General features: G+C 41.8%; 1 protein-coding gene across 5 annotated transcripts in view; it reads right to left on the reverse strand.

The window, feature by feature from the left end:
• Peak1 (pseudopodium enriched atypical kinase 1) overlaps positions 1-15,600 on the reverse strand; it is a 203,285-nt gene that overhangs the window by 22,356 nt on the left and 165,329 nt on the right. For all 5 annotated transcript variants that reach the window (XM_032909605.1, XM_032909604.1, XM_032909600.1 and 2 more), the window contains one exon: positions 11,698-11,882. In XM_032909605.1, coding sequence (XP_032765496.1) covers positions 11,698-11,882 — 185 coding nt within the window. The remainder of the gene's footprint in view (positions 1-11,697; positions 11,883-15,600) is intronic.

A 15,600-nucleotide genomic window follows, 5' to 3' on the forward strand; every position in this document is an offset into this window, starting at 1 on the left:
AACTGTCAAAGATTAAGTTTCTGTCGTATTCGGCAACCCATTTAAGATGCTTTATTATGGCAGTCCTAGGAAATAAATACATTTTCCACTTATAATCATTCAGAGTTCAGGTAAGTGGATGGCGTGATGGTTAATATTATTAACCTGGATATGTTCTACAATCACGTGGGGGACCTTTGGATAGATCTGTGAATGCCTACATTAGGCTACTTGGGGAGCCACTCCAAATGTGAGCAGTACCATACCTTGGGCCGTGATTCTGAACTGAAGAAAAGAAAGTGAGCTGAACACCCGTGTTCATCTCTCTGCCTCCAGGCTGCAGATGCAAAGCTGCCCCACAGGTCTACTGCCATGACTTCCCCACCAAGCTAGACTGTCCTCTTAGACTGTGAGCCAAAACAAAGCTGTCTGCCTTGATCTGCTTTTGACACAGCAAGGAGGAAAGTCACAGACATGGATGCTTCTGAGGATGCTAATGCATGCTGGCTTGTTTTGCTAAAACCATATCCTTGAAGAAATACCAGTGGCGAGAATCAATATAAATTGTGATGATAATTAATTCTACTTCTTATATATATATAGTACTTTGATCAAGAACACCTAGGAGTTTAAACTACTAACTACCACATATATTCAGCAAACTGAAAGAGCTCCTCTCTCCATTAATAGCAAATAACAGTGTTTTTATAAGGGAGAGAGCAGCATTAAACACAAACAAAAATATATATAGAGAGAATGCATGGTGGGGGGGGGAGGTAGGGAAGGGGAAGAGAATAAAGGAAAGAACACAGAGCTCTAAGGGAGCAAAGGTAGTTAAGACTTTCTGGTGGGGAGGTGGCTTAATGCAGTGCTTGCCCAGCATGCACAAGCCCTTGGGTTTAACCTTCATTAGCATATAACTAACTAACTAAACTAACTAACTAAACTTCCTTCTCATGAAGAAAACTCAGAACTAGATGGAAACACTGGTGAATTCTACCAAATGCTTAATATTAATTAAACCAAAGTAGTATTAACAATCCTTTGCAAGCTATTCCAAAAAGTAGAAGGGAGCAATTTTTCAGGAGCAATGTTACCTAGACAACCAAACCAAAGACATCCAAAAACTAGAGACTAGTGTTACTTATGAATAAAGGGAAAAAACCGTAATTGTTAGCAACTGAACCTAGCAACACTTTAAACATCATAAACACAATAGACACATATTGGTTTAATACTTTGTAATTAATCAGTATGTTATGATAACAAAATAAAAACAGGAATCTTTCCTATGGTATTTTCAAAATTAAGAAAGATATCTGATAAAATCTAATGCCTTTCCATGACAACACTCAACAAATTTGGGACAGAAGGGAACATCCTCAGCCTGATAGCTTCTTCTTTTTTTTTTTTTTTTTGAGACAGGGTTTCTCTGTGTAGCATTAGCTGTCCTGGAACTCACTCTTTAGAGGTCCACTCACACAGTGGCCTCAAGCTTAGAGAGCTCCACCTGCCTCTGCCTCTGCCTCCCAAGTGCTGGAATTAAAAGCATGCACCACCACTTTCTGGTCTGATAGCTTCCACAGCAAACCAAGAGCTAATATCATACTTGGTGACAGGAGACTAGATGATTCCTTCTTAATGTCAGCAATACAAGGACTTCTGTTATTACCATCTTTATTCTATATTATACTCAGACAATAGCCATGGGAATAGTGAATAAAAACATCAAGTTAGAAAGAAGTAAACCTATTTTAAGCATAGATATAATCCTGTATTTTGAAAAGCACAAGGCACCATACAAATATCCATTAGAAATAATATGCCAGGGCTGGAATGGTAGAGTACTTGCCTAGCATGCAAGGTACCTTGGGTTCAATTCCCAGCATGTTACTAAACTGAAGCGGTGGAATACATACATCATACACACACACTAGATATATACACACACACACACACACACACACACACACACACACACACACACACACACACACACACACACACACAAAATTCCAGCACTCAAGACATGAAGGCAGGAGGAGCAAGAGGTCAAAGCTATCTTCAGCTACACAGTAAGTCTGAGGCCAGTGTGAACTACATGAGAACCTGCCATAAACAATCAAAAAGAAGAAAAGAACATATGAGTTTACTGAGAATGCAAGAAAATAATCAGTACACAAAAATTAATTGTAATGACTAATCTAAAACTGACATTAAGAAAATAACCCCATTTGCAACAGAGACTAAAGTATTAAGGAATAAATTTAATTAAGCAAGAGTTGCATGTTGAAAACCATAAAACATCGCTGAAAGAAATTAAAAAGTACCAGGATAAATGGAAATTAGTCATGTTATTAAAAAATCAGTCACATTATTAAAATGACTAATTTTATGCAGTCTATTTAAACTCATGGATCAGAGACTTTAATATTGTTAAGGTGGAAATACTCCCCAAATTAACCTACAGATTGAATGTAATCCTTATCAAGATCTCGGTTGGATCTTTTGCAGAGTTGATGTGGGGACCCTCGAGTCTATGTGGGAGCATAAGCAGCTCGAGTGACCCAAAACAGCCTAGCTTATTACAGAATTATAGTAATCAACGTGGGGTGGGACCCTGTAGATGAATGCTCTCTGTTTGCAAGGTCAGAAAGAAACCTTTATAGTGGGAGGTCACTAGGGAGGACAGGACATACGGGGCTGTGAAGGTGAATACACATATGCAGAAAACAAGAGATAAGAACAAAACCTGAGTTGGAGCCCTACCTCACACTACACAGAAGATTAGCTAAAATGCACAAAAGATGTAAATGGAAGAACTAAAAGTACAAAAGTCTGCATTATTCAGTGCTGAGGGTCAAACCCAGGGCCTCCAGCATGCTCTACCACTGAGCTGTGGCCTCACTCCAGGAATGTGATGAAGCACAGAAATGGTTGGCCGTATCCTTGAGTTAGGCAATGGTTAGTTCTAACACCCCATATAAAATGACAGCAAAACAATGCGCTACAAGTGAAAAAAGAAAAAAAAACCAAAAAAAACAAACTAGTATCCTTCAGTTTCAGACATGGTCACACATCCCTGTAAACCTGATTCTCTGGCGGCTGAGTAGCCTTGCTACATAGCAAGACTTCAGACAGACACCAGAGGGGAGAAAGAAGAGGGAAGAAGAAAGGGAGGGAGGGAGGGAGGGAGAAAGAGAGATGGAAAGGAAGATGAGAGGGAAGAAAAAAAAATACACTGAGAACGGGAACGTGTGCTCACATTGCATATTTGGTAAGAAGCCTGCAACGAGAATATATAAAGAACTCTTGAAAGAGAGAAAGAAATTCACAGACATTTCTCCAAAGATAAAATAGGAATGACCAACACACAGGTGAAAGGTGTTCAACATCACTACTCATTAAATAATGACCGAGACCACAATACTTCACATCTACTAGGATCATTGTAATAATAATATCCATAGGCAACTGGTGAGGATGTATAGAAATCTGGATGATTAAATAAATTAAGATTGAATAGCTACTTTGGAAAGCAGCCTGAGTTTCTCAAAGAGTAAAACACAGAGTCATCATATGAGCCAGCATATGCACTCCTACAGAGATATCTAATGGAAAGAAAACATATGTCTATACAGAAACCAGAACACATTCTTATACTGTATTATTCATAACAGCTCCAGAGTGAAAACAGCACAAATGTTTATCACCTAATGAATGGTACACAAGATGTGTTCTAGCCACACAACTGAATGACATTTCGCACTTGTCTCATTCATCTTGGTTATTTGTTCCCCTCTGCAGTACAAATCCAGGGGCTCATACATGCTAGGATACTCTGAGTTATTACTGCTGAGTCATATCCCTGGCCTTCCTTGCTCACCTTCAAACACTTTGCCTCTGGGGAGTGTTTGAGTCCATTCCCCCAAACTGACTGGCCCTCCCTTTGGAACTCAGATACGCTGCCTTGTGTATGTCTTTCTCTAAGCATATATATAATACTGCTCTTGGGTCACAATCTGAATTCCCTACTGGGTTGCTCGCTGATGGCAGGGACTGTGTCCTATTTTTAAACACGAGACCAAGCAAGAATCTGGCTGGGAAAGAGTGGCTGGGAGAGAGACAGAGGTGGATAGAAAACATCACCCAGTTTTTATTCAAGTCCTCTAGAAAAGGTCTTATGGGCTGCCATTTTCTAACCATTTCGTCAAATAAGGAAAAACAATTACTTGTGGCTATGAGTAGCATCATGAGTTCTAGATGCGTCTTTACTTTTCATTTATTTAAAAGTTATCTGTGAATTAGGGAACATGGAGTTCCTTAGTGCTTATCAGGCAGATGGAAGAGGGCTGAGTGTGCGGCCTGCCACCACTTTCAGAATAAAGTTCAGACTTTGTACAAGCAGCTCAAGGTTCTTTCTCTTATCTACCACTATTTCTTAGTGACTCTTCAACATGAATTACTCCTGTCATTGTACCTTAGAACTGGAATCACAGATGTCTGTGAACTGCCTTGTGTGCCGGGAACCAAACCTGGGTTCTCTGAGAGAGGAGCAAATGCTCTTAACTGCTGAGCTATCCCTCCACTTCACATTTTCTGTTATACTCACACTCTCTCTCTCTCTCTCTCTCTCTCTCTCTCTCTCTCTCTCTCTCTCTCTCCTCCCCCTCCCCTCCCTCCCTCCCTTTGTCTTTGTCTCTGATTTATTTTTAATTCTCTGTGTGTACATGAGTGTAGTGCCTGCAGAGATCAGAGATCAAATGCCCCTTGGAGCAGGAATTACAGGTGGTTGTGAGCCACTTGATGTGGGTGCTGGGAACTGAACTCAGGTCCTCTGCAAAAGCAATACACATTTTTTTTTTTTTTTGGTTCTTTTTTCGGAGCTGGGGACCGAGCCCAGGGCCTTGCGCTCCCTAGGCAAGCGCTCTACCACTGAGCTAAATCCCCAACCCCAGCAATACACATTTTTAACCACTATTCCAATGTCCCTATTATTGTATTTTTGCCTTAGTAAGGGTATATTCTGTCTTTGGCCCAGCCCCACCCTTCTCTGATGTCCTCTGCTCTTCACTTCAAAATGGAAGCCATCACTTCTTTCTGTGCTATCTTAGCTCTCTTGCTTTTTTATAGTGTGCCCAGAATCCCGTGTGGTACCAGAGAAGCAACATGCGTACAGTAAATGTCTGCTGAACTGAAGAACAGAAAACCAACAGAACTGGTCATTATTCCAAATGGAAAGAGACACCCTAAGAAGCAAGATATAAAAATAATTACATGGCCCCTCTCCTCCAATAGCAGTCAGGCTCTCATGGGAGCTATGGGCACTTCACAAGAGAATCAGAAACTTGTTCTAAATGAAACCAGGAGCGTTCCACAGCCCCTGCAAGTAGGTCAAGCTATCTTCTCAATCCGAAAGTGCTTTGTGTTTTTGTGCTTTATTTTCTCCAAAAAAGAGGGGGACGACATCACAAATTCTGATCATTTGGGTCAATGTCCTAAAAGTCTGGTATCTTAGCTGCTTTTATTTTAAACTTTTAATCCGGTACATTCTTCTGAAGTCTCTGGGATCCAGACACCAAAGCTCGGTTTTCAACAGCAGATAGAACATCACATACTCCACATTTTTGTGGCATACCAGCTTTCTAAATAGAAAGGAAGGGGGGCGGGGAGATTGATTCTAGACCTTGCCCTGTTATAAGCTAAAATGGCCCTCTGGACAATGTTTGTACTGAACCAACCTTAAGCCTTACTGTCTTCTTATCCAGCCTCTACAGTCTAGCTGTAATTTCTCTCCACTTAAATAAGCCTTCAGCTCAGCAGACAAAGACAGTCCTGTATCACATCACCTTTCAAAGCAAATGATGAAAACTCAACGGAAAGAGAAAAAGTACTGAGACTAATTCCAAGTATGTTTAAAAGTCACTGGGAATGAAAATGATTGATATATGGCTTTTACAACTTGTAAGCTTGGTATAAATACATAAGAAACAAGGTATTTCTAAAATAAATGTTTTAAAAGATGATTGCATACTGAAAACCTTAAAATAGTAATTACATCATTATAGTGATGGAAATATTAAAGACACATTAAAAATAAACCACAGTGTTTGCTTGTGATCTGGTAGCATTAAAGTCTTAGGGCCCTAAATAATGCTGCATTTAAATAGGAGCTGTCCTTTGATCACAGGTTGCTGCTTAGTGACAAGATAGCAAGCTATGGTCCCCTGACCTCCAGTCAGTCCACATGGGGCTCCCAGGATGAGCTTTAGTCCTGAGTATGCCTCTTCTAAAAAGTCTTCATTGCTCTCTATTCTCTATTAGTAGAAGATGCAGTGTTTTGCCCTAGATTCTTCTAGAAAGAAGCCTTCACTAACCTTTCAGCACAGAGCAATTGCCACAGGAACTCAAAAGGACAGTAGCCTCATGTCCTTCTCTCCAAAAGATCAGACTATGTGAGTGTTCCCAGCTCCTTACCCAGAACTGCAGCCATTTGGTATTCAACAACGGTTCCAATTAACAGAACATGCCTTCCTATTGAAAGTAGTTTCCATTTTCATTCCTAACCCACACCTCCATCTCAAGGTAAGTAACACGAGAATGGGAAGAGACAGGAATGAAGGGACATTCGTGACCACACACGGAATCATGCGCTGCACTTTACAGAGCTGTCACACGCACCACTGTTCCCCGGCTCTGTCAGATGAACGGGGCCTCTGGTTGGCTGGGCCAGCACTCTGTTCCCCAGCAGCAGCTCCTGAAGCTGAGGAGGACAGCACCTCCTCTGCCATCGTTCTGTTCTTACTGTGCTGGGGGCACCGGGCAGGGAAACAGAAGCGACAACTGGCAAGCCATGGGGTACAACAACTTCCTGTCAAATAATCAAACTGGCTGGCTTCCAGAGACCACTTGCACGCATCCTCAAATAGATCGCTTTTAAAGAAGGCCGGTGGTGAAGCAGCTGACAGGTCCAATGTTTACACAGTCTTGTTACAGAACACCTCCCCAAAGCCACAGATCATTTATATGGGGTAAGTTATCTATGCAATTCGAATGCTGTGCTTTATTAACTAATTCTCAGATATAAAGAGTATTTTAAAACACAAATGCAGCTAACTTAGGAGCAAAAATCCATTTCTTTTAATAGAAATAATTACAATTATAGGAGGTATAACAAATGCTCAAACAAATGTTCAAAACTGTCAACTTCGGCTTTTTTTAAAAAAAAGTTCCAGATAATCTTCACTGTAGTTCTTCTTAAACTATTATATTGTATTCATTATTTATTTATTTTGTGTGTGTTTGTGTGTGCATGTGCATACACACCCGCATGCACAGGTTTGGGGCTCAGAAGACAACTGTGGAGAGCGTTCTCTTCATCCACCATGTGGGTTCCAGGGATTTGACTCAGATTTGTCTGGCCTGCCTGGTGGCAAGTGCCCTTCTCTGCCAGCCATCCTGACAGCCCTTAACTGCAATGCTTTCATTTTGGTTTGATAGCTAACACTCCAGAGTACTCGACGCTTTCTGCTCAGTACTTACTGCACATCCATGAATCGTAAGGTGCTCCTCAGAATGCTGTCTTAGGAGCAGGCATTTCTAATGGTTCTCCACACCCACACCAAGACCAGCAGTACAACACAGGTATTGCGTGTGTGTAAGTGGTGTATGATACCCACCTCACGTTTGACAAACTATGTGCCACAGGTGGGAGGCTCTGGTGTTTGGCTTTGGTGTCTGAAGGGGTAAGCTTTAAGGATTTGCTCAAAGTAACTGCAATGAAGTTTGTGGACAGACTCTTAAGGAGACCCGTAGAGGCAAAGTTCATATAGTGCCTTAATTAGGAAGTTTATGCAGTAAGCCCAATAGTAGAAGAAATAAGCCAGATCAATAGATTAATAGAGCATGTAAACCATGACTTGAAAGTCTCTTCTGTGAACTTTCCTGGGAACAGTCAGATTTCTTTCATCTGGGAATCTTCAAAAGTCAAACCCAGCAGTCATTTTTAGCTCATTTATTCAAACACATTCTTAGCACCTCCTGTGTGTTTTAGATAATGTGCTAGGCTGTAAGGATACAGAGACGAGGAAGCCAAATATACGCAGAGTAAAGGGAAACTTGATTGAGCTTTTAAAAAAGCAGTGTATAGAGTCCTTAGCTACAAAGTGAATGAAGGAGGTCTAATGTTAACAGCTGGGTTTTAACAGAGTAGAACTTCTTTTTATTTATTTATTTATTTATTTATTTATTTTATTTTATTTTATTTTATTTTTTTTTTCCGGAGCTGGGGACCGAACCCAGGGCCTTGCGCTCGCTAGGCAAGCGCTCTACCGCTGAGCTAAATCCCCAACCCCCAGAGTAGAACTTCTTACATGCTTCTGATTCCAGTCAGAGGATAAAGTAGTCAGACACACCCACATAAAAGATAACTAGTGACCTTTCTTCAAGACATTTCAAGATAGACATAAGAAACTAAGAATGTCAACGGTTTAATAAAAAGGGATATTCTATCACTTCTTTGGGAAATTGCTTTGGCTGCAGACACGCCCTAAAATTCTGATTAAGGGAGACTAAGGTCAAAGCCAGTTCACCCATGGTCCATGTGGTCGCCATCCAGAGTGAGGTCACCAGCATGTTGGATGGCCTGCTCTAATGACCTACTTTGTTTCCATCAGATAGGAGCTCACACAAGACCTGGGGCGAGGCTGGCAGCCAGCAAGCCCCAGCAAACTTCCTGTCCCTGTCCCTATAGTGTTAGGGTCATAGGCATGTGTGGCCCTACTTAGCTGCTTATGTGGGTACCAGGGATTTAAGCTAAGGTCTTATTGTTTGCATAACATTTGCACAGATTCCCATTTTCCTGATCCCCAACCCCTATTTGTTTTTAAGACAGGGTCCTATGTTCCTCAGAATGGCCTTGAACACCTGACCTCCTGTCCACCTCCTAAGTGCCAGGATTAAAAAGTTACCAGGGCTTTAAATCACAAAAAATTACCCAATGGGGGAGTTTAAAACTGCACGGTGATGATTTGCTGAATGTCTTAAAAAGATAGAGCTCCAAATGCCAGCTCCAGATTTGCTCCGCCAGGGAAAATGGCAATAAACCCAAACCCTCAGCTTCTAGAACTGATGGAACCAACCTTAACTATTACTCCTAAGCAGAAGAACTAAGCACATATCAGGTTTGTTACAAAGTCAAGCACAGAGCGACTGAAGCACTTACAGAAGGCTTGAAGCTAATTGTTTTTCTAGGTCTAACTTTGCCGTGGATTGTTCACTTTTTGGTGGTTGGTAAGTGATAGTTAAAGGGTAAAATCCACCATGACGCTGGACAGCTTCAGAATGGCTGTAAATTCAATGAGATGATCAGACTTTGGGTCTGGTTAATTTTGGTGATGATATTTTTACTTGCATGGTTTTTGTTTGTTTTTAAAGATAAGGATAACATAGGATCATATGTTATGAGAAAGGAAAGCAGTCATGCTTTTCCTTTGTTCTGGAGCTGGGCACTGAACTCAGGGCCTTGAGATTGCTAGGCAGGAGCTCTGCCTCTGAGCTAAACTCAGAGGAAAGCGACAGGCCTTTCTGATAGGATACCTTGTATTTTTGAACTCTAAGTGACTATAAATCTTTGAAGACTTTAATTTTGTGTCTGAAGGATGATGACTGAGAAGTCACAGCCCATCAGGGCTTTCTGAGACTGTAATGACTGAGAGCATGAGAGTCATGGGTGCCTCAGACCCTCTGGGCTCTGATCTTGGCTCAACCTCCTCTGCTTTTCTTCCCTCCTCTAACAATGAGACAAAATAACTAAACGCACAGTTAAGCTTGTAAAAAAATTTTTAATTTAAAAATCCCTCCCTCTCTCTCTCCCCCTCCCCCCACCCCCCGTCCTTCCTTTGAGGTCACTGCTCTGCAGCTGAGGATGACACAGAATTCCTGGGCTTTCTACCTCCACTTACAAAGTGCTGGCATTAAGGCATGGGCCACCGTGCCCCACTTTCTCTTTTTCCTTCTTTACTTTTTTGGGGGGACAGTCTTATTATGAAGTCAAGGTTAATCTCAAGGTCACAACTCTCCTGGCTTAGGTTTGCTGGGATTATAGCTGTAAGATGTCACGCCCGGCTGCTATAGAAAGTTTAAGGAAGAGATGCCGTATGGTGTTAATTCCTAACGATTGTGATACTTTACTGAGGCAGTCAGGAAAGAAATTTTGGCATAGCAAAGATATCTACTCATATAATTCCTGATATGCTATTTTAGGGTATGAAGTAAGTAAAAACTTCATCTTACAATGTACTTCTAAAAATATAAAGGAAAGAGAAAAGCCCAATAAACCATTTGACTATAAAGTTTACAGGAACTGAAGTTAGAAGTCTTTTCTTGTAGAAGATAATTTCAAGTACCTGAGGGTTGTTCTGAGTGAGTTTCTCAGACAGTAGAGCATTTCTCCTGTGGTTTCAATCTTTTGGACTTACAAATTAAGAAACCTATTATTTTCAATTTTTGAGTATACTAGCTGATTCTGATACCACTTTTCCTTAAAACAACAAGAAGGAGGAAAATGACAAAGAAGGGAGGTGAGAAGCTGGGTCCTTCAGAGACACACTGCAGCGGTTCCTACACAGGCGCAGCGGTTCCTACACAGGGGTCGGGGGTTCATGAGAATCTTGCTGGCACACAGTCCTCAGGCAGTCCATGCCGCACACGTCTTCCCTACAGGAGATAAACACCAACCTCCTTATGCTGTTCCAGGTTTTCTTTCCAGAAGGAAAGGAACTGTGTGGTACTCAAGGGAGGGAGATAACTCGGAAGCACTGGGAATTCCACAAAGTCAGTGAGGAAAGCAGAGCCCTGAGGAAGTTCTGCAGACAGGCAGCTCTGAAGCACTCCTGTAAGCCTTCCTGCATGCTCTCATTCTCGAGGGTCTGTGACACAGCCTGTCAGCCCCTGCCTGCACACCTCCAATGACAGGACTCATACTCGAGTCTGACGACACAAGCCAGGAATCCCACCCTTTGCAAATTCAACCCTGAAATATGCCTTCAGTTTGTCCACAGTTGTGCCTACCTTGCCTGAGGCCCCCTGCCCCTCATCCTCTCATGCAGTCCTACAGTAATAGTACTTGCTACTAAACACCACAGCCTATATATTTTACCTCATGGCACTTTATCTTCTCGAAGCCCTGTTATGGGTCACTATGACAAATAACAAAAGGTCTAAGATTTTAAAATACATCTTATCTAATGCTTCACATTGCAGCAACCTCAATGGCTTCGGCACCAAGCTATTCTGTATCTCCATGGTCTTGTTCACTTGATGCCTCTGTCTGGAACATTCTTTCTTCTGACAGTGAGCTAAATCAACTCAGGAATGATTTCCGAGAAGGCTTCTTTTGACATCCTTCTTTGTATACATGAAAAATAATCCACATGTGTTTCCACAATTGTATTTATCACATTTTACTGAATTCAAGTTCCCCTCTTCAGGTTAAATCCTGCAAGGCAAGGTCTACATCAACACCTTTAGCACATGGCACAGGGCTCATGGTAGCAGGCATTTAAAATCAGCCTAGTAAAAACCGGAATTTTATGTTCTGAAGCAAATGCAGGTTTATAACTTCAATGGTGTAACTTTCGATCCTCCAGGAAAACATAACATTCAGTCAGTACTAAAAAGACAAGGCGTAGGTACTGTCTACGTGACCGCTGTACTTACCTAAGTTGCTGTATGTTGCGCTGCACGGACTCACGTCTGTAGGATCTGAAGTGGCATCTTTTTCTTCTTCCCTTTCCAGGTCAGGTGGAGGCAATGTCGGTGTGACTGAAGTGCCATCTTGCTTCACAGCAGGAGTTCTTGGATCCCGAGGAGAAAGTTCCTCTGCCACTTCATGGGTCACGCGACTGAAACAAATGAGACAAATCCATCCAATTTGTATTCAAAAGTTCTGTGAACGTCTAGATTTATAGAGCAGGGTGTGGTGGCACATGTGTTTAATCCCAGCACTTGGGAGGCAGATGCAGGTGTGTATCTATGTGAGTCCCAGGTTTATATAGTCCATTCCAGGATAGTCAGAGCTAACTAGAAAGGATCTGAGACCTTCATATGTGATCATTAAATGTACACGTTTCTTTAAGGGAGAAGAGGAAACAATAAAAGCTAGTGAATGCTTAACTGATTAAAGAGGAAAAGACTCATTAATTTAGTAAAACACTTGGTGTATTTACTATATTTACCATATTCCTTAAGGTACTCTACTACTATAGTAAGTACCACACTTTATTTACTTTACGTAGCACATAGTATTTGCTACATGTCAAAATATTTACTGAGATATTTAGAAAGAACTAGGAGTAAGACTGTGATTATACTATGTGATTATAAGGTAAGTTAATGGTCTGGTAAGTTACTGGAGGCAGATAGAAGGATCAGTTTTCATTTACATGGTATAGGAGGAAAGGGAAATGGGAAAGAGGCTTAACTCTTCAGCTAATCTTCTTGAAGAGAACAAGTCTGGAGCGTCCTGCTGGTCCTGAAGCAGTTAAAGACCAAGCCAGCTCATTTACTTTAGCTACTCTTCCCAGTCTCCCCACTCCCATGTAAACGACGATGTCAATTCTAGGTCGTGAGGTCCAAGGTGAGCAATGGTCTAACTGCTGCAGAATAAAACGGCCAAGCCAGCAAATCTCAAGTTGTTGGCCAAATGAACTATATTTCGAAACCAGGTGTCTTTAAAGGTTCCAGGGTCTGAGAAGTGTTCTGAGACCACCAAATCTCACCATATTCTTTCTGCTTTCTTTACGGGCAAGGAGAAACGATAAGAAACTTTTTGGGGAGCAGGGGGCTGCATGTGTGGATGTCTGTCTTCAGGACAGAGGATGATACCAACAGTCCTCAAGGACTTCTCTTACTTTTTTGAGGCAGGGTCTTTCACTGAACCTAGAACTCACTGATTGGCTAGACTGACTGTTCTTCTAGGAAACTACGACATCTGATGTTGAAGCAACCGTTAACATTATTTTCCTCTCAAAGAAGAAAAGACATTTTCTAGTTACATAAAATGAGCTGCCTTGAAATTAGAACTAGTTTATATTAACTTTCACCCAGCAAAGAGAATTTTCTTTCTCCTTCGGTATGTGCATAACTACTCGGTAACATTCAATCTTGATGTAAAGTGTGCCTTGGAGTGGCTTGGAAGTGTAACTTTACTTTGGCTTTACTGAGGCAAGGGAACCAAGCTCTTTGCTATCTTGTCCTTACGATGGTCCCTCTCATGAGAAACTAGCTTTGTGTGGAAGGCTTTGATGACTACGGTAGCCCCGTGACAAGAGGCAGCACGTTCACAGACTGCCCTGCGGACTGCTGGAGGAAAAATTCCTTCCTATTCCTCCTATCCCCAAGAGCCAGAGCCCGTAATGGAAGTCCCAGTTCCCTCTCCACTGCTGGTATAAGCAGTAACCTCAGGCTCTCTTGGCTTGGAAACAGTATTACTTGAGTTGTGTAGCCAGCAGATTCCTACACTTACATTTCTGTCCAAATACATACATAAGTTTTAAAATAAAAGACTGGCAAGAAGGTACTCCTTCAGATTACCCCCTTAACTCTTCACTTGATGTATGTTTTAATGACAAGGAAGTGAAATCTCTTATAGAAACTTGTGGGCTGGAGAGAACACTCAGTTGTTAAAGGACTTACTGTGCCAGAAAAGGACATGCATTTAGACCCCCAGAACTCAGAAACATTTGCACTCAGGTGGAATGTCCCAACACTGGGGAGGCAGAGGAAAGCACTGGGACTTGCTGGCCACCTCTGGTTTGGTGGTACAGGCCTGTAATCTTAGCTATTCTGGAGGCTAAAACAAAAGGATTCCAATTCAAGGCCTGCCTGGGCTCCATTGTGACTACAAGGCTAACTTGGGCAATGGAGAGAGGCTGTCTCAGAATAAAAGAAGTTTAAAATGTGCTGAGAATAGCATGGGAGAAAGTGCCTGTCTAGTATATGCTAGGTCCTGGATTCAATGCCAGACAGGCTGTTAGGGACCCCTAATCTCTGAACTTGCTCTTGGTCCTTTTTCTTTTTTAAAGTTAGCTGCATGTATGCACTAGCATGTGCGGGTGTCTTTGGGGGACAGAGGCTGATGTCAGCTGTCTTTTTTTTTTGAGACAGGGTCTCTCGCTGAACTTGGAGCTCACTGTGCAGGCCAGATGTGCTCCAGTGCTGGGTTACAGTTGTGTACTTGTCATGGCTGCTTTTCTACCCTGGTGCTGGGGATCAGCTACTGAGAACACCACTGCGAGAGCAGCTGTTGCTAAGCTCTGGAATCCCTGGGTCTGTTCCACACACATAATACAGAACTTTGCTCTAAGGGTGTGGACAAAGCATGGATGCTAAAAGGCAAGAAATATCAAAGACTCACCCGCTGTACTCGCTCACACAATTCCCCATTGAAGGACATTTTCACAGGGTCTCCTCAAACCTGTTAGCCATGTTCCGAAACCGACCGAGCAGAGGCCGAGGAGCTCTGAAGAGTTCCAGGCTGTACAAGCTATGCCAAGACACTTGAATCCTGCACCTCACTAACACCCACTGCACTTTGACCTTTACTATAGGGGCTTGGTCTTGGAAATGTGCCAAATTACCTTTGGGGAGCTAAGCATGAAAGATAGATTTATTAACTCTTTGAGGACCAGGGCAGCATAGACTATATAACAGGTTAGAATGCACTGGTATACAAGGTTACCAATATTTGTCAACTATAGAAATCTATGCAACAGTTTTATGAATTTGCAAATGCATACTGAAATGTTTAACCTGCATTTACGGTGAGAGTTTTAAAAGGAGTAAGAACTTTAGAAATGCATCAATGACATGTCACCTCTTAATGCTTGACATGGACAGAAGAACAGCTCTTTGTATTATTAAAGTAATACAAGAGGAAAAAAGAGAGTTCTAAGAGTTGAAATGTAGGTAGTGCTTCAGAGACTAAAAACTGAAGAATCAAGGTGGCAGAACCAAGAGCATCCATTCCTGAGTGTAAACATTAGAGAGAGACGGCGCAGCCAGGGGACAGGAGAGCCTGCCTCTGTGCTGGAGTGGGCACATTAACTGCATAAAGGAGTTTGGATCATTTCTTAAGAAAACAAATGATCAAAATGATCAGGAAATCTTCCAAAATTCTAAAGTGATCCTTTACACAGGCTTTATCTCCTGACAGAACGTCTCAGCACCGTTTCACTGGGAGATGTTTAACGTGATGGAACACTTGTGTGGAAATTAGATGCTGGTGGTTGTCTTCTTAGCACTCTGATCTTCTGAACTAATGACACTATGAGGAGGGAGATAAAACTGCTATGAGGAGTTGATAAAAACTCGCCATCTCGTTCTAGAGATGAGTGGGGAAAGTCCTCGAAATGAAAATCATGAAGAATATAATTGGAAAGTCTTATTACAGGCTAACACGTGTTGAAATTGTAAAATAATGACCAAGTAGGTGTTTTTTCAAGGTAAGTAAATTTCATATTCATTTTTTTAAAACAAGACTATGTTTAAGTAATGAGTGGCCTGTGAGCTTTTTATAGTTCTGCTATTTAAATTCCTTTCAGAGTCTCTAGTCCTGTAACA

Source organism: Rattus rattus, chromosome 8, assembly GCF_011064425.1.
Source record: "Rattus rattus isolate New Zealand chromosome 8, Rrattus_CSIRO_v1, whole genome shotgun sequence".
Taxonomy (NCBI): domain Eukaryota; kingdom Metazoa; phylum Chordata; class Mammalia; order Rodentia; family Muridae; genus Rattus; species Rattus rattus.